Below are 17,986 nucleotides of genomic sequence, written 5' to 3'. Positions count from 1 at the left end.
GACATTTTGACCAGATTTGAATATTATTGATAATAATATTCTATATACTATGATTACGGCCCTGGTTTCATAATCTACTTCACTTAATAAATCATCTTTTTTCCCTTCATTGGGAACTTTGAGAAAATTACATATGCTATCTTACAAGTTCGTCAAACTTTAGCCTACAGTTACTCAGCCCTGCATGGGACCTGCTAATGGGCAGTGACCTGCCTGCCCGTTTTATATTGCCTCAAATAGGCCTAGACCTACACTTTTTTTCTTTTCTTTTGTCGCGTCCTAACAACTTCACCCGCTCTTAGTTACACCTGCCAGATTTCAACTTCATTCAGTGACCGGTTCACGACGCACAGACAGACAGACATATCCTAGCATCATAGAGAAACTTTAAACTTACACAGGAGGGTAGACATTTCCACCGGATTGATTCCAATTTAAGTATGATTTTCTATTGTATTGTGCACTTATTTGGAATTTGTATTCAATTAACGGGACCATTTTGGAACATTATAAATAAATTGCCTAAATTAATTGGACACACGTGTGCGCTAGCACAGACGCATACACACAGTCGGATATCAACATGATGCAAGCTGCTTAGAGATGTGCAAATGTTGACACATTCAATTGAACGAGATGAGTAGCTTTTTAAATAAAAGCTGGAAATTGAAGATTGGTGACGCAAACAACTTCAGCCTTGTTTAAGATGCAACACGCAACATTCTGCAAAACAATATACATAGCTTAGTGTGGTCACAGAGGCGAATCAAATGATATTTTAACAAAAACCTCAACAAAAGCTATTCAATTCTCGTTAAAATCAATCTTAGTCAATCTTAATTGCACAACCGACTGCAACAGTACTAATAAATACACAATCAAATGTCCGACGACAGCTCGAGCATAATAACGGTTCATATCTTACCTTGTCATAGACCCTCCAGGAAAAATGTGTTTCTCGTCAGCGCATCAAACTATATCAGTTATTGCTTCGCCTCGAGCGCAACCCTCCCTTAAGAATTTAACTTGCTCTGGACATAGAAGACATAATTGGCCCTTTCACGCGGCGTTGATTCTCGTGTTATGGACTGCGCATCACCATGCTGCCGCTGGGAACAAGGAAGTTGAGTTACAGTAAATAAAGTCTTCCACATTGACCAATGTTGCTGTTTCCTGGAAAATATCGAGGACGGCGAGACGAATTTAGGAAAGTTTGCTTATTCATTGGGATCCCCAAACGTTTGATTCTATTATGATTAATTAGAGTTATCTGCCGCCTGACTGGGCTGAAAATGAAAAAATATTAGGTCATAAAAAGAAATACTCAAGTCAAGGTGTCGATAGTTTCAATGACTGTTTGACGCTCATCTCCCACCACAAGTCTCGTCTTAAACATATTGTAGCGACCATGCTCTTGGCACCCAGAATGCACTGCGGCAGGCAGAAACGCTAAGAATTATAAGGTTTTAGCGTGGTTACATAAGCATTGTTTACAGTTCTATTGTTGTGTTCATTCTGTTTTGATGTGTATAAGGTGTTAATCTGTGTTTTGGATAGGTTGAGTGCTAACTCTGATGGTGAATGTTGGCTAGTTTGAGGGCTATACGAAGAGTCCAATGTGAAGGGCCGAGTATGTTAATAAAGAGTCAAGAGCAATATTCCTTCTCCATTCTTAATTGCTAGCCGACGCTACACTGGTGTCAGAAGTGGGATCACCATGAAAACAGAATGAACACAGCAATAGAACTGTAAACAATGCTTATGTAACCACGCTAAAACCTTATAATTCTTAGCGTTTCTGCCTGCCGCAGTGCATTCTGGGTGCCAAGAGCATGGTCGCTACATGGCCCCCTCTAGCGTGTTGCTTGTCCACAGCAACTAAACGCTAACTCAAAACAAAGTCAGTAAAGCGACGTGGAAGCTGTGCCCTCCGTCTTGGTGCCTGTGGAGTGACAGTCTGTTGCCCACCCCCAACAGTTGCCAAGTCAGGTAGGATGGGCAGGGTGTTAGGTGGTGGTGAAGCTGCGTCGGGTGAGCAGGGCTGGTCCCCAACAGTATGTCGTTCAGCCAGGGGGCGGTAAGGTGCCAACCGATCCCGATGCAACACCACTATCCGCTTCCTGATGTTCAGTTTCACCCGATACACTACATCTGAAATCTGCTCCAACACTTCACAGGGCCCCACCCACTGGCTCGTGAGCTTAGGAGACACCCTTCTTTCGTATTGGCAGATAGAGTTGGCACCTGAGGACAAGCCCAAGACGGCATTCACCATTGGCCAAGGGCTCTGGCAGTTCCGGGTTATGCCGTTTGGCCTCTGCAATGCCCCTGCCACCTTCGAGAGGTTAATGGAGCGGGTCCTGACAGATGTTCCCCGGAGCCAGTGTGTGGTCTACCTCGACGACTTGCTGGTCCACGCCACTGACTTTGGGAAGGCCTTGGAGAACCTCCACCGGGTCTTCAAAGAGATCCGGGGATCCGGACTGCGCCTCAGCCCAAAGAAGTGTGACCTATTGCGGCGAGAGGTCAAGTTTTTGGGCCACGTGGTCAAGGAGGAGGGTGTGGCCACCGACCCGGCAAAGGTGGAAACAGTGAGAAACTGGCCAGTACCTCGAAACGTCGGAGAGGTACGCAGCTTCCTGGGGCTCGCCTCGTACTATCGACGCTTTGTCCAAGGGTTCGCATCCATCGCCAGTCCCCTCCACCGCCTCACCGACAAGGGGCGGGAATTCATCTGGGACGATGATTGTGCGCTGGCATTCACTCAACTTCGCGCCGCCTTGACGGATGCCCCTGTCTTAGCGCTGCCAGATCCCAAACGTCGATTCATCGTCGATACCGACGCAAGTGATGTGGGGATTGGGGCAGTGCTTTCCCAGGAGGGAGATGGCGGAGAGAGAGCCGTGGCTTACTACAGTCGGGCTTTGAGCCGCCCCGAACGTAACTACTGTGTTACCCGGAGAGAACTTCTGGCGGTGGTCTCGGCACTTCATCACTTTCGACCCTACCTCTACGGTCAGTCCTTTCTGCTGCGAACTGATCATGCCTCTCTGACCTGGCTGCTCAACTTCAAGGAACCGGAAGGACAGTTAGCTAGGTGGATCGAGGCACTGCAGAGCTACGACATGGAGATGCAGCATCGGGCGGGACGGCTGCACAGCAATGCGGACGCCCTCTCCCGCCGCCCCTGTGAAGAAGCAGACTGCCGTCATTGTCAGCGCCAAGAAGAACGGGATCGCCAAGCTCCCCGGGTGGCCATGACTCGAACGGATGAGACAGTAGAAGGGTGTCTGTCAGCAGTGAGTGACCCGGAGTGGCAGGCAGCGCAAGCAGACGACCCCATCTTAGCTGCAGTGGGACGCTGGGTTGACACTGGAGTGCGCCCTCCTTGGCAAGATGTCTCCGCCGCATCTGTTGAGGCCAAGGCTTACTACTCACAGTGGGCTTCCCTGGCCAGGCGAAACGGGCTGCTCTACCGGATTTGGCGGGCCCCGGGTCTCGGGGGCAGCACATGGCAGCTATTGGTGCCCAAGAACTGGCGTCAGCGGGTGCTGAGAGCCGTCCATGGTTCCGTGGGAGCAGGCCACTTTGGAGTGGCAAAGAGCCTGAACCGCCTGCGGCAACGGTTCTACTGGGCGGGGTGCAGGCAGGACACTGAACTGTTTGTGCATTGTTGTGATGCTTGCACTGCCAGGAAAGGCCCTTCCGGGCGGTCACATGCTCCCCTGCAGCAGTACCAAGTAGGGGCACCCATGGAACGGATTGGGGTGGACTTCCTTGGACCTTTCCCTACCACTGATGCCGGAAACCGGTACGTCCTGGTGGCAATGGACTACTTTACCAAGTGGCCTGAGGCATATGCAGTCCCCGACCAGAGTGCCATTACAACAGCGGAGAAGCTGGTGTGTGAGATGTTCTGCCGGTTTGGGGCTCCACAAGAGCTTCACAGCGATCAGGGGCGAAATTTTGAGGCACAGGTGTTCGGAGAGGTGTGTCAGCGGATGGGGGTGAAAAAGACCAGGACAACACCCCTCCACCCACAGAGCGATGGGCTCGTCGAACGCTTTAATAGAACGCTGGTGGCACAACTAGCTATCGTCACCTCCCAACACCAACGCGACTGGGACCGCCACCTGCCGATGGTCCTGTGGGCATACCGATCAGCAGTACAAGAAAGCACTGGGTGCACACCAGCTGCATTGATGTTTGGGAGAGAGCTGCGGACGCTGGTAGACCTGGTTTTTGGAACGCCCCCCAACACTGAACTGCCCACCATACCTGGGTACGAATATCTGCGGGACCTGCAACAGCGCCTGGCCGTGGCGCACGACTACACTCGACAGCACCAGGCCGACGCGGGAGTACGGCAGAAGCGGGGGTATGATACCCGCTGTCGAGGCCGCGCGTTCTCACCTGGAGAGAAGGTCTGGGTCTACCAGCCAATACGAAAGAAGGGTGTCTCTCCTAAGCTCACGAGCCAGTGGGTGGGGCCCTGTGAAGTGTTGGAGCAGATTTCAGATGTAGTGTATCGGGTGAAACTGAACATCAGGAAGCGGATAGTGGTGTTGCATCGGGATCGGTTGGCACCTTACCGCCCCCTGGCTGAACGACATACTGTTGGGGACCAGCCCTGCTCACCCGACGCAGCTTCACCACCACCTAACACCCTGCCCATCCTACCTGACTTGGCAACTGTTGGGGGTGGGCAACAGACTGTCACTCCACAGGCACCAAGACGGAGGGCACAGCTTCCACGTCGCTTTACTGACTTTTTTTTGAGTTAGCGTTTAGTTGCTGTGGACAAGCAACACGCTAGAGGGGGCCATGTAGCGACCATGCTCTTGGCACCCAGAATGCACTGCGGCAGGCAGAAACGCTAAGAATTATAAGGTTTTAGCGTGGTTACATAAGCATTGTTTACAGTTCTATTGTTGTGTTCATTCTGTTTTGATGTGTATAAGGTGTTAATCTGTGTTTTGGATAGGTTGAGTGCTAACTCTGATGGTGAATGTTGGCTAGTTTGAGGGCTATACGAAGAGTCCAATGTGAAGGGTCGAGTATGTTAATAAAGAGTCAAGAGCAATATTCCTTCTCCATTCTTAATTGCTAGCCGACGCTACAATATTGTTATCCTATGGCGTTCAAGTCAGTATAGGGTCACGTGGTCCAACTGTACTGTTTGATTCATGTCATTATTTATTCTATTTTATTGTGGCGTGTCCTATTTGATTGGTTGACAATTTTGTACAGCACTTTGGTCAGCATTGGTTGTTTTTAAATGGCTAAAAATAACATGTACTTGACTGGATTTTTACGATGACTGGAAATTCTCTTCATGACTTCTGTTTATAACTATGTTGTTGGTATTAGTTTTATGGTTAGGCTACCTGAAGTTGTTGCCAAATCAAATATGGACTGTTAAATCGTTATTGTAACATTAAGACATCGTGTTTAAACTTTGTTCTGACAGAAAGCGCACACGAAGAACAATGTATCGATGGACTAGTTTTTTTTTTTTTTTCTCTATAGCTTGTGCCCTGTAGCTTTTCTTGTCATGTTTATGACACAGCATTGTGAGACGAAGCCCCATTGTGTTTATATGGGGAAGGTGAGAATTACTTCAGTTACAGGAATCAGCCGTTAAGAAGGAGTGGTCATCAACTATTTACCAGCATTTGGAGAAATCAAAGCCAATGATGATGGCTTGGCTTGAGCTATCCGATACTGTTAGGCTATAGCCTATTATACTGATACAAGAAAGAAAATGAGATGCTTCGAGATAGGGTGAATTCGGGTAATCTGGGAAATGTTTTGCATGCATTTTCTCATCGAAGCTTCCTGATATAACTAATGTCACCCTTTCTGTGACACCACACCAATCGCGTTTTGTGATTTCAGTCACATAACATCCATGCAGACTCGGCTCCAGAACGAATTAAATGGGTGGGCATTGTTTTTCACACACTAAGAAATGCTGGGTTATTTTTTCTACCCAAACGCTAGTTGAACCTGTTGGGTCATTTTGTTGGGGTATTTCCATGGTGCAAGGGGGCACACACTTACAAAGCATGTATGAGTCCAAATCAGAATCAGAATGGGATTTATTCGCCATGAAAGTTTGCACAGACAAGGAATTTGCTTTGGCAGGAAGGTGCATACAATAAACATATAGGGACCTAAAAAATAAGAGCAGACCTACATATTCTTCAGGAAAGTGTAGCCATCTTGATATTTAATTTATATACAACTCAAACAGAATTATGACACACTTATTTATACTTTAACAAAATTATTTTTGTCTCCCCCTTGGAGCCGACCCTGCATCCATGCTAAACCTAGAAAGTTCTGTGAACTAGACAGTGTCATAGCAGGGAAGAAAACGCCCTGGAGTTAGGTGTCCCACATTACCCAATGTCCCAGATTACCCGAATTCACCCTAAGGCCAGGCAAGACTCCAATGCAGGGAGATCATTGGATGGGTGAGAATATTTTTTTACAGTTTCTGTGACCTCAGCTGACACTCTACATAGCCTACAATGACCATTGGCAACTGGCACTCAGCAGGTTGGATGTCCCGCATCCCATGAAACAGCTAACCTGTGGTTGAACTTGTCTTGAAAAAAAACGGACACAGTTCTGAGTCGCATATTTCTAATCGGAATTGTTAAATACGCGGAGTGTACAAGGTATTTACCGTTGTTAAAAAAGGTAAACGTTTTTATAACTTCTTTACAAAAACGTGTATTTAACGTTTGGCCTCTGTAGCCTTAACGTGGGTCTATCTTCCGTGTACTACTGAGACTGAACACTAAGAGGAGTCACTCTACAAATGTATTGATAGGCTACGTAGTTCAAACGGAATACAAAGCTAGACTTAACACGGTTAAAACAAAATACACTATTGTATACGGGCTTTGGCTAAGGCCGTATTTTCCTGTTTTGTGCTGATAATTGATCATTTTTTCATTACTCAATGATTTTTTAGCAACTCCAACGCGCCGGTTTTCCCGTTGGCAGAATTAGACCAATGAGAAGCCACGCTTAGGTTGTGTGGGTGGAGCCCGCCGTCCAGCGCTGTCAGTTTGGAAAGTGCAGTGACCATGCCCTTGGAACTTCAATGAAAACACATAACTAATTTTTAGCAATATTAAGTACACCTGCAAAAGTCAAGGGGTATGTAGTGGAAACACGTTGTAGACTATAAAGTCCTATACAGAATCTAACTGGATGTTGATTAGCTTGCTACCACTGTCCTTTCATATCTCATAAGTACGGCAGGTTGCTAGAAATAGCTAGCTTTGCTACTATCTTAACTCGTAACTGGAAGTTCGCTGAAAGTATCAAGCTGTCAAGTGGCGTAGCCAGCTACCCATTTACTAGAATACTATTAAAGTTGTCCAACCATGTATGCGCCGGCAGGCTAGGTTGACTGGCTGGCTATGAAAACAAACCAAAATAGTCGCTTGCTAGCTAACGCTAGCTAGTTAAATTAGTGCAGCCTCATTAAGTGTATGTTAATCCATTATGCGTAACATTAAAAAAATGATCTCTCTTTCTCTGTCTTTCTTCCGACCGTCAGCTGAGATAACACCATCATGGGGTTCCTGCTGTCTAAATCCATGGACCAGAACTTTCAGAAGCAACAGGAGTTCATGCTGCACAATGCCAGACTTCAGGTGAGACAGACTGGGGTTTGACTAAGAGTTCTTAATTCATGTCTGTATGCTACTGATAAAACTAAACTACTATACCAGGCTGTGGGCCCCTGCACACCCAACACTGGGCACAAGGCTGGCGGCCCAAGTTCAAGTAGTTTACACATCTATAAAACAAATGTTTGTCTTGGCGTAGACATACAATTAGGGGGGGGGGTTATCCATTAACTTAAACATAAACGTTACATGAGTATAAGTCACAAGTCATCATGTATTTTTCTGGGTAAAAATAGAGTATGGGAAATATGGTGTTTAAATGTTGTATAAATTGTTTTCTTTATTGATGTTCCTGTAGAATGTAGAAGCCTGATCAGCTTCCATTCACCTCTCGGTGTGAAATAGAAAATCCACTTTTTTCTTCAATGTACCTATACCAGGAGAGAAAAAGCATTTCTTTTTTACATTCCCTTCCTTTTTTGTGGCCAATTAGAGTTTGATTCATTCTTAACCCGCGAGGGAATCGTCACCTGCGATATGCAGCTCTCCCCAGCCTGCTGATGTAGTTACCAGAGAGCAGAGAGAGATGGCCACAGGCATGCCACACTTATTAACCACTCCAGAACATATGGGTTTGCCTTCCTCCACTGTAACTGTACCAAATGATGACCAATGACCATGCTCCCTTGCTTCCGTAGTGTGAGCAGCAGTGACTGAGTTGGAGTTATGTGTTCCTGGATAAGGTCACTGCGATGACTCACGGGCAGATTTGTGCACCTGGGGATTTATCTGAATTATGTTTAATATTGGGGGTGGATTCAGTTAATCTGAATCATATTGATTTGGATGTCTTTCCATTGAGCTCACTTCATATGTAGGTCTGCTTGTATGTACGTTGAGTTTAAATGTTGACACAGCCTTAATTGCAGTCTTATTTCGTGTTGATAAGGATCATCTTGATCTATTGGAAGAATGGGCTCCTTTCACATGATCAATGATGACTTTGTGTATGACCAAGGCTGTATGAGGACAGATCGATGCTGCCGTCCAGCGCAGCTGCCCATCTCCCGGCCTTCGTTGAACGGCCTCTCGTCGTGTGTGTGTGAGGTGAAGCGACCACGGCCGTGTTGAACGGCCTCTCGTCGTGTGTGTGTGTGTGAGGTGAAGCGACCCCGGCCGTGTGACACGTGCGCCTCGTCTCCGTGCGTCCTGCATTAAGATGTCAAGGCGATCGCACGACTCTGCGGACACTCTTTTCATGCCGTGCCAATCACGGCTAATGACACGCTCGTCGCCGCACATTGTGGTCGGGATCTCGCCGGGCTCCGCGGCCGCGTCGGAGACGGACACGTCTTGTGTGAATGTGTCTCCGGGTAATTGGAGGTTCGGACATTTTTGATGGGTTCAATTTGAAAACGTAGGACGAGGACGGCAACTTGATGATAGGGTTGAGTAGGTTCTGGTGTGACGCTAACATGACAGACCCCCTGGGCTTGTCTTCCCATATGACCTTGACTGACTTTCACCTCATTGAGGAAAAGGCTATATTAGTATAATGTAATGTGGTTACAGGTATCACAACAGTCATGCCAGAGGGATCTGACACGTTTTGTTTCAGGAGTTGGATGGGTTAGGAGCAAAGCAGACATGGGGCAGAGGTGACTGGCGTGCTGACTGCACAGGCTGTCTGTTTGCTCGCCTGCCTGCTTTCCTGGCCACCTTGCTGTCTGTCTATCTGCCCGTCTGTCTGTCGGCTGGGCAGCCTGCCGTGTCACTGTCAGTTTTCCGTCTGGTTTGCCAGCCTGTGACCTGGCCAACTCCTCTTCTGGCCTTTAGGAAATGTCAGTGTATGCTGCTTCCACCTCGACACCTCGCTACGACTCTCCAGCCCTCTCTCCACTCTACCTGCCCTCCAACCATACCTCCCTTCCCCCACCTGCTCCCCCCATCCTCTCCCCATCGCCCTTACGTCCCCCAGTCCTCGTTCATGTCACCACGACACGATTACAAAGCAAACTTGAACTCCCAAATATTGCTCTGTGAAACTTGACTTTGGATGGTGCTGGGGTCGAAAAGAGAAAGAGTGAGATTAGGGAAGGGGGAGGGAGAGTAAAATGGGAGAGAGAAAGAAGAAAAAAAGAGATAAATGTCTTCCTCAGTCTGCCCCCTGCATCTAGTGTTTTCATTGCCTCACACACACAAACACTGGTATAAAAGTGCCAATATACTGGAGATTGTAGCGTTGACCTCCCCAGTTCTTCTAAATGGAAAGTCAGATATAAACATCCAAGTTGCCTTTCTCTTTATGTGTCACCTAATGAAAAGACAACTTGTCTCTCCGGATGTTCTGGCTCTTTAGAAAACACATTACCCCTTATCTAAACTGCACATCATCCTTCACTCCCTACTTCCTTCCGGAAATGTCTGCCTCCCAGAGGGGGCGGGGCCATCTCTTGGGTTGGGGTGGCACTAGGGGTGATAGAGTAGGGAGGGGTATCAATGGCTTAGCTCTGCGTCACACAGCCAGCCCCTGGTTAAAATACTGCAGATGAGAACTCCTTCCTGTCTGATGGTTATCAGAAGAAAAGATGATATCCCCCCCTCTTCCTGTGACCTGATTGGACGCGGCCCATCCTCACCCCCACATCCTAACTTCCTGCCTCTCGACCAATACGGAGGCCAGGGAGGCTTTGGAAACCTGCCTGTGGTGTCTGAGATAAATGGTTCATGTGTCCTCAGCACCCTTGACCATGGGGGCGTTGATCCAGGTCCACTTCTCTCTGCTGGTTGCTGAACAGAGACGTAAAACCCTCATCTCCTGTCTCCCTGCCCAATCTCTGCCCTCCTCCCCTGTCTCCCTGCCCAATCTCTGCCCTCCTCCCCTGTCTCCCTGCCCAATCTCTGCCCTCCTCCCCTGTCTCCCTGCCCAATCTCTGCCCTCCTCCCTCTTCTCCAGCCCCCCTCCTCCCCTCGCTCCAGCTCTCTCTCCACACCTTACCTCCATGCTTGGGTCTTATTCACTTACATGCATTGACTCCACTCAGCTTCCCTGGGCTCTATGAACAAAAGATTCTTGATTAGGAAGCGAAACAAGGACTAGGAAAAAATAAAATGTATATGGTGACATTTTCTCCCCTAATTTTGTCATCATCCAGTGCTTGTTGAGGTGCCAGAATGTCAAGGGGACTTACATCAAGCACCTCTCCTTTATCTGCCAGTGACACAGACACCTCAACACACTCACATACTGATTAGGCCGCTTGGAGCTCACTAGCTCTTCTATTGATTGGAACCATTAGACTCGTTGGCCAATCAGTCTTGCTAAACTGCACAGTTGGTCGCATCAACGCAGGAAGTGTGTTTTTCCAAGGTATTGTTGTGCACTCTCAGAAGTGTGATTTTTATTTTAATAGGTAGCTTGATTACTGAAATGATCGGTGGCTGATGTACATTGTAATTTAGACATTGTTCAAATGGTGTCTCATAGGCCTTCATATGATGCCATCGGCTTATGACGCCATGCTACATGAGAGAAAAGAGCTATTGAAATAATGGCAGTGACAGCCTATAATTAGTCTCTCATCATGAGAAACTAAATGGCGTTTTAGTCTTTTGTATGGTTCGTACAGTGAAGTCAGCCTCTACCCTTGATATGCACGTAGCTTCTTTTTTTTTTTTTATATACCATCTTTGACATCTGACTTTCAGAAACAAAAAGCTCTCGTTTGAAAAGTCAACCATCTTCTATGTCCTGCAATGGCCGTCACAAAGAAAGAGGAAGCTGGGAAGCAGGAAGTGGCAAGCGTACTCGAGGTCAACAGGAAATGGTGCAGACAAAGAGTCAAGTTGACTTACCGCAAGTCACCTTCAGATACGAAGGGTCTGTGGTCTTTAGTCCTTTAGAAGTGTGGCTTGGACGTCAGTCTGTCTGCAAATAAGTCTTTTTGTCCTTGATGGAATCGTTAATGAGATAATTCACCTGAGCCTTACTACATCCTCTTACCGTCACCCCACCTACTACGTCCACCCCTGACTCTTCCTTACACACACACTCCATGCTACAAAAACAACCACGCACGCACACGCACGTGTCCCACCACACGCACACAGGCATCACACAGCGTCACAGGCGTCGGGTGTTAGCGGAGTGTGTCTCCCCAGGGTGTGTGTGTGTCGGGGGGGCGTCAGTGTGTAATAGATGTCTCGATCCTTCCCCTCTCCTCTCGATCTTTGTTAGCATTGTCTGTGCGCTCGCCACACCGGCAGATCCAGAGTCTCTGGAGACCATTGTTCTGGAACTCTGGAGACTTAGCTTGTTGGTACTCAGGTTCTGTTTCGTTCTGTTTAATTATTTTTTCTACTAGCACTTTTTTCCATTGGTTCTGTGTTCTAGGTCATTTCGATGCAGTTTCAGTGTCGGGGGTTGTGATGTTTTGGTTTCAGATGGAACGTCAGATCCTGATGCAGGACCAGATGAGGGAGAGGATGGTGGCCATGCAGATTGCCTGGTCCAGAGAGTTCCTCAAGTACTACGGAGCCTTCTTCAGTCTAGCCACACTGGGGCTGACCTTAGGGTGGGTTGCACACACGCACCCTCTCTTTTCTCTGCCTCTTCATCTCGAGCTCTCTCGCTCTTCCTCTCTCTACCGTATCTTTCCCTCCTTTTTTCCCCACTCTCTTTCTCCCCCCCCCCCCCACCTGTCAGAGAAGCAGGCAGTTGTGTGACCTCACCACAGCACAGGTTCACGTCTCAGGCACATTCATGTGAGGTCATTCCTCGCCAGGTGAGGAGACTCAGCCATTGAGCGTTGTCCCCCCTGTGTGAGGTAACTGCTGCATGTCTTAACATCAGCGGCGCTGTGAGGCGTTCACAGATACAAACCCTCACAGATAACGAACCACGAGGGAAGGTCAGTGGCCTTTACAACAATACCCCTGGTTTATTCCCACCAACAACGGTGTGCTTGTGCACGCTCAGGTGTTGCTACTGAGAGACACAAGCCTTGGTAGGTGTTGGTACCAGTGTACATTTGTAGCCAAAACTATTGGCAGTGAAACATTTTGTATTGGCAAGGTTTGCTCCTTCATTGGCCCCAAAAAATGAACTTGATCACAAAAACCCACATTTCACAGTTTGTGGGCCCTAGCATAAAATTGCCAGCTAACATAATTACACTAAATCCTTCACAAGTTTCAACAAGTTCTAGTCAGGTGAAATCCCGCTATCATTCTGATTGGATTATAAGAGCAGATTGATTGCTACAAAGGGGGGACTCTGCATATATTGAATGTTTTTGCCAATGAAAGCCTTTAAAACTTGAAATGCATGTTATTGTTTTCCAGGATGCCATAGAAACATGTGAAAAAATGATCTACAAATACTGAACCAGCAAACTTTACAAAACACAATGTGTCACTGCCAACACTTTTGCCCACGACTGTACTTACTTCTTGTGTGTGTGTGTGTGTGTGTGTGTGTGTGCCTGCACCTGCACCCTCCTCTCAGTGCAATAAAGCAGAAGAGGCCGGCCTTCCTTGCTCCCCTGGTCCCTCTCAGCTTTGTGCTAGCCTATCAAATGGACATGGCCTACGGAACGTTAGGGTACCGGATGAGGGGTAAGACAGTGACTATTACCCCCCTTCACCAACCACCTCCAGTACAATGTTGTTTCATAGCAGGGTTTGGTGTACTGTATCCAACTCTTCTGTCGGAATCGACCGATATTGATAAAGGAGGAATATCATGAATAGCAGATGTGTTTGTGTGTATATTTGTTTTAATGTGTGCGTGTGTGTCTCCAGGTGAGGCAGAGAGCATCATGGCTTCTGAACACGATCGTCTGCCCATGCCCCACGGGACTCCAACCTATGAGAGCATAGAGAAGGCTCGCCGTGCTCGCAGTCACCTGACGTCACTCCTGGAGAAGTAACGCACACCTGACGTGGGGTCTGTGGAGCCAGCCATCCAATCAGCACAGACCCCAGCACTTCCTTCCTCGAGGATAGGACAATTGATTGGTTCACACCTTCATTGACAGACGGTCCCAGTACCGAGCACATAAAGAATGTATGAGATGAGCTGCAGGAGTGACAGTTCACATTTACAGGATCTGCATACAAGTCATGCTAAATTTGAATCATGTCACTGAATCATTTGTCCAGTACAGAATTAGAATTAAGTTATTTGTATTGTCCTAGTTCTATTCTTTACAATGGTACTACATGTATATGGGTGCAGAGATACTTATTATATACATGTAAATATTATACTGCAAAATGGAGGTGTCTTACTGGCCATGATTGTGACAGCCAAAATGTGTCACCACTTTGGTGACAGTATGTGCATTAACAGTGAAAAGTATGCTTCATACATTAGCCTACAATATGCATTTTTTGTTGAATCATTTAGGAAAATATGTAATTGGGAATGTGATTAGCACCCATGTTCTTTAAAAAGAAACAACACTATTTTTTTATTCTATCATGTAGACCTATAATTTTCCTTCAAAATAGAAAAGCCTAAATTATCGATATAGCTCTTTATGTAGGCAGGAAAAGATCTATTTCCATACTGTCTGAATCTTCCATGATGTGAGGTCATTGTATGATATGTACAAGCCTTTTTAAACGAATAATAAAGTCAATTTCAGAGGGTTGCTTGTGTTTAATTCCACCCGACACCAATGCAAAGCCTTGTTTAGAATTCAATACCATAAATGCCAAAGCTACCTTCTTCTCTCCGTGACAAAGTCAACCATAGATGAGCTTCGAACCACAGAGTTAAATCTCCGATTTAACTTTGGTGAATTTAAATGTGCTTCACACAGGTGTCTGGGCCCCAGTGTTTATTTGATCAGATGTTTTCTTCCTTACTGCTTTCTGTAGAAGTACCTCCTAAGCTGCGTGAGCTTAGGAGGTAAAGCACATGGATATTAGATAGGTCTCAGGTGGAACTGGCGATGTGCTCCAAGCTACAATGTCTTAACACTGCAAACTGACCTTTCTCTGTTATTCCGCCAAACGGAAGAAATAACTCCACGTACGTCATTATCATCCATCGAACTGGCAGAGGAAGAGTGTGTGTGTGTGTGTAATTGGGGGGAAGGGGAGGGGGGGGTATGGAGAGATGGAGTATCATGACTCACAGTTTGGTGAGGTGTGGACTATATAAGATGATGCTGTGGCAAACCAAACATACCTTAAAAACAATCGGCGTTTGAGAAGAGGCTGAGGAGGCGGAATTCTTCCAAGTACCAAGAAGGAACATCAGCCAACAGCATCTCAGGACAGATCAAGTCCAAGCGCAAACAGCACCGCACTTTGGGCGAGTTGTAGTTTCAACGTTCCTTCAAAGCTTATCAACCAAGTTTCTTAGAATGCTCCTCAGACTCACGTCCGTTATTCTTGTGTGTGTATGTAGTATGTTGACGTGTGTAGGCGCTCAAGGCGCAAGCAAAGTCGTTTTACCGAGAGACTACGGGGTGAAACTGTGCGGTAGAGAGTTTATTAGAGCCGTTATCTTCACGTGCGGCGGGTCCCGTTGGAAACGTTCCTTAGAGGAAGGCTTTGGTGAGTAGTTTTTTTTATTGCTTTATTTACTATATTTATGCACATAAATAGGACATATAGCTCATGTTTAGGTATTTTAACAGTAGCCTTTCAAAAGATGAAAATATGTTAATCTTCAAAATATGTCAATAGGCCCACCTGTTAAAGAATACATACTGGGAGTATTTAAAATGCAATATAAAATTCTTATACCATAATAGGAGTAGAAGAAAAAATCGGCAGAAACGTTGTTGGCCTAGTAATAGCATGTCTTTGACCACGGACTGCTCCTGTGCTAACCTCATTCTGAGATCACGGTCCGCAGAGTGAGTGCACAGTTTTGTGTTTAATGACAAATCACTGGAGTAACTGAATGAAAAAAATGCTGCCACTTAAAAAATATATTTTTTCCTTCTCTTTTCCACAATATTTCACATGTGCTTGCCTTGATCAAATTGGTTTTGTGTCAAAACCCTTTATTAAAAATGCAATATCTTGATTGACTCTTAGATGGATGTTTGCACCTATGACCCTCTCACACTTTAATTACTTGATTGATTGACTTATCAAAGAGGTGACTCTGACCTGTATCTTCCTTCCTCCCCCTCCCTTAGACCCCTTCCATATCAGCTCCTACAGTGACATCACAGAGGGAGGCGACCGACTGTCCTGGGAGCGTGGCATGGAGATGGGGGCTCCCCAAGCAGAACGCTCTCCTCTCCAGCTCCCCCCCTCCTCCTCCCCCTCCCTGGCAGATCTCCTGGTCATGCTGGGGGCGGCAGCAGAGCCCCGTCAGTCCCCGGCGGACACGGACCGCATTGATCTGCCCCAGGTGGCAGCCATGATGGGGGGCGGGGCCGGCGAGCAGGGGAGGAGCCCCACCCTTTCTTGGCCACGCCCCGACAGGCGAAAGAGGAACTTTTCCCTGGGTGTGGCGGGCATGTGTTGCAACCAGGGCTGCACCAAGAATGACATTGGCCGGTTGTGCTGAGACTGGGTGGGGTTTGGGGGGATACGAGGAGGAGAAGTGAGGTGGGGTTCGGGGGGATACGAGGAGGAGAAGTGAGGTGGGGTTTGGGGGGATACGAGGAGGAGAAGTGAGGTGGGGTTCGGGGGGATACGAGGAGGAGAAGTGAGGTGGGGTTTGGGGGGATACGAGGAGGAGAAGTGAGGTGGGGTTTGGGGGGATACGAGGAGGAGAAGTGAGGTGGGGTTCGGGGGGATACGAGGAGGAGAAGTGAGGTGGGGTTTGACTCCTACTGGGGAAGCACCCTCCCATTCTAGTACACATAGGTTCTAATACTCACACTAACTAGAACGCATGGTCAGCATTGTATTAGTGTACTAGTGTGGGTGCTGTAGGACGTAGCCATGTTTGTTTTTCTGTGAGTTTGTGTGATAACATGTCTGTATAGTTTCACTGTTCTGACAAAGCTGTGTTCCTATCAGGACAGTACAGGATTTTGGTTTGTTCGTTTCTGTTGTGACACATTGCTATACACTCCCATTCTGTGATTCATTATCTGTCACGTTTTTGGCCAGCATTAAATGCTTGTTTTGCTGAAAAGCAAGAGCACTGATGTTAACCTGTTCTGAAAAAAATGTAGTTTATATGCTAGAAGCATACACATGAATGATGTCATGTGTATTCTAATCTGTACAATAAAGAAAACCAAAATAAATACCATTATGTTAACCATGAACTTTTTGACATCACTGGGTGCTTGTTACAAATCATTGTTATTCTGGCCCTGTGGAAAAAACTGCATGGACTGAATTATAGATATCAACTCCATACAGCTTTAGAGATATCATCCTAAACTTAGTTTCATTGCAGAAAAAAATGGTGATGTCAGTGGAACACCGGAGGCCACCTGTACAGCCCATAATGACTCTGAAACTAGACCCGAGGGATGAGGGTAGACAAAGTAACTGTTCGTTTTACCAGTTTTAATCTGTTACCTAGACGACGGTTGCAGGCCACAACGCTGTGTTAACGACCCTTTAATAACATAGAAACATATTTTAGTGATGTGCTGTCCAGGTGTGGCCTGCAGGGTCTCGGCAGGCCTGTCAGAGCCATCAGAGGGAAGAGGGGGGCTGGAGATAGACTACACTACTACACTAGAGACCCCTGTGGAGAAGACGAGGAGAAGCAGGAGGGAGATGGCAGAACTGGAGATACTCCCCACCAAGATCACCCAGAGATCCATCTACATCTCCACGCCACTGTCAGCTAACCCACAAGAAGCCCTTTGGCCCTGGAATCTCAATATTTTAGTAGAACAAAATACCACAGAATTAAAATGTTGGAAAGATTTGTGTGTGTGTGTGTGTGTGTTTGAGAATGTAAATACTTCTGTAAGGAGTTATAGAGGGAGAATTATTTTAAAAGTCAACACATAATCAGATGTCAATCATTCAGGCAACCAATGTAATTCCAGGAAATAGAAAGACCTTCAGTTTTAATCCAGTAACACTCTTCATCATGAACAGGAACTTAGGAAAAACACAAAAACTAGATGAAACACGATACAGAACTCTTGTCGTCATCGCCTCCATCTTACAGCATGCAGAGCTTCACAAAAAAAACGCCTCACAAACTCATAGAAAAACAGACAAATTAATAAAACAAAGAAGAACAGAAACATTCTGATTCATTTCAAAGGCTTCATCCAGACCTGCAGCACACAGACAAACATGGAAAATATTAATCTTATGAACGACCATGCACCATACTGTTCCAGTAGAGATGTGTATGTGTGTGTCAGGGGCAGTTCCAACAA

At 46.6% G+C, this 17,986-nt stretch overlaps 2 protein-coding genes across 3 annotated transcripts; both read left to right on the top strand.

Annotated features, from left to right (window-relative positions):
- The first annotated feature begins 7,028 nt into the window (after positions 1-7,028).
- On the top strand, positions 7,029-14,306 carry plgrkt (plasminogen receptor, C-terminal lysine transmembrane protein). Of its 2 annotated transcripts, XR_009932216.1 has the most exons (6): positions 7,029-7,173; positions 7,580-7,676; positions 12,096-12,226; positions 13,159-13,268; positions 13,455-14,010; positions 14,062-14,306. XR_009932216.1 is itself a non-coding variant. In XM_062478635.1 (5 exons), the coding sequence occupies exons 2-5, from the start codon at positions 7,596-7,598 to the stop codon at positions 13,580-13,582; spliced, it is 450 nt and encodes a 149-aa protein (XP_062334619.1). In that variant the 5' UTR covers positions 7,029-7,173; positions 7,580-7,595; the 3' UTR covers positions 13,583-14,306. The 2 variants fall into 2 exon arrangements, 1 of the variants encoding a protein (XP_062334619.1); XM_062478635.1 differs by having other exon boundaries at positions 13,455-14,306.
- Positions 14,307-14,847: 541 nt separating this feature from the next.
- rln1 (relaxin 1) lies at positions 14,848-16,217 on the top strand. Its single transcript, XM_062478111.1, has 2 exons — positions 14,848-15,221; positions 15,815-16,217. The coding sequence occupies exons 1-2, from the start codon at positions 15,029-15,031 to the stop codon at positions 16,189-16,191; spliced, it is 570 nt and encodes a 189-aa protein (XP_062334095.1). The 5' UTR covers positions 14,848-15,028; the 3' UTR covers positions 16,192-16,217.
- The last annotated feature ends 1,769 nt before the right edge of the window (positions 16,218-17,986 follow it).

The sequence above is a fragment of the Osmerus eperlanus genome, chromosome 14 (assembly GCF_963692335.1).
Source record: "Osmerus eperlanus chromosome 14, fOsmEpe2.1, whole genome shotgun sequence".
Taxonomy (NCBI): Eukaryota; Metazoa; Chordata; class Actinopteri; order Osmeriformes; family Osmeridae; genus Osmerus; species Osmerus eperlanus.
The sequence above is the reverse complement of the archived record's forward strand: the minus strand, read 5'-3'. Positions and strand labels throughout refer to the sequence as shown.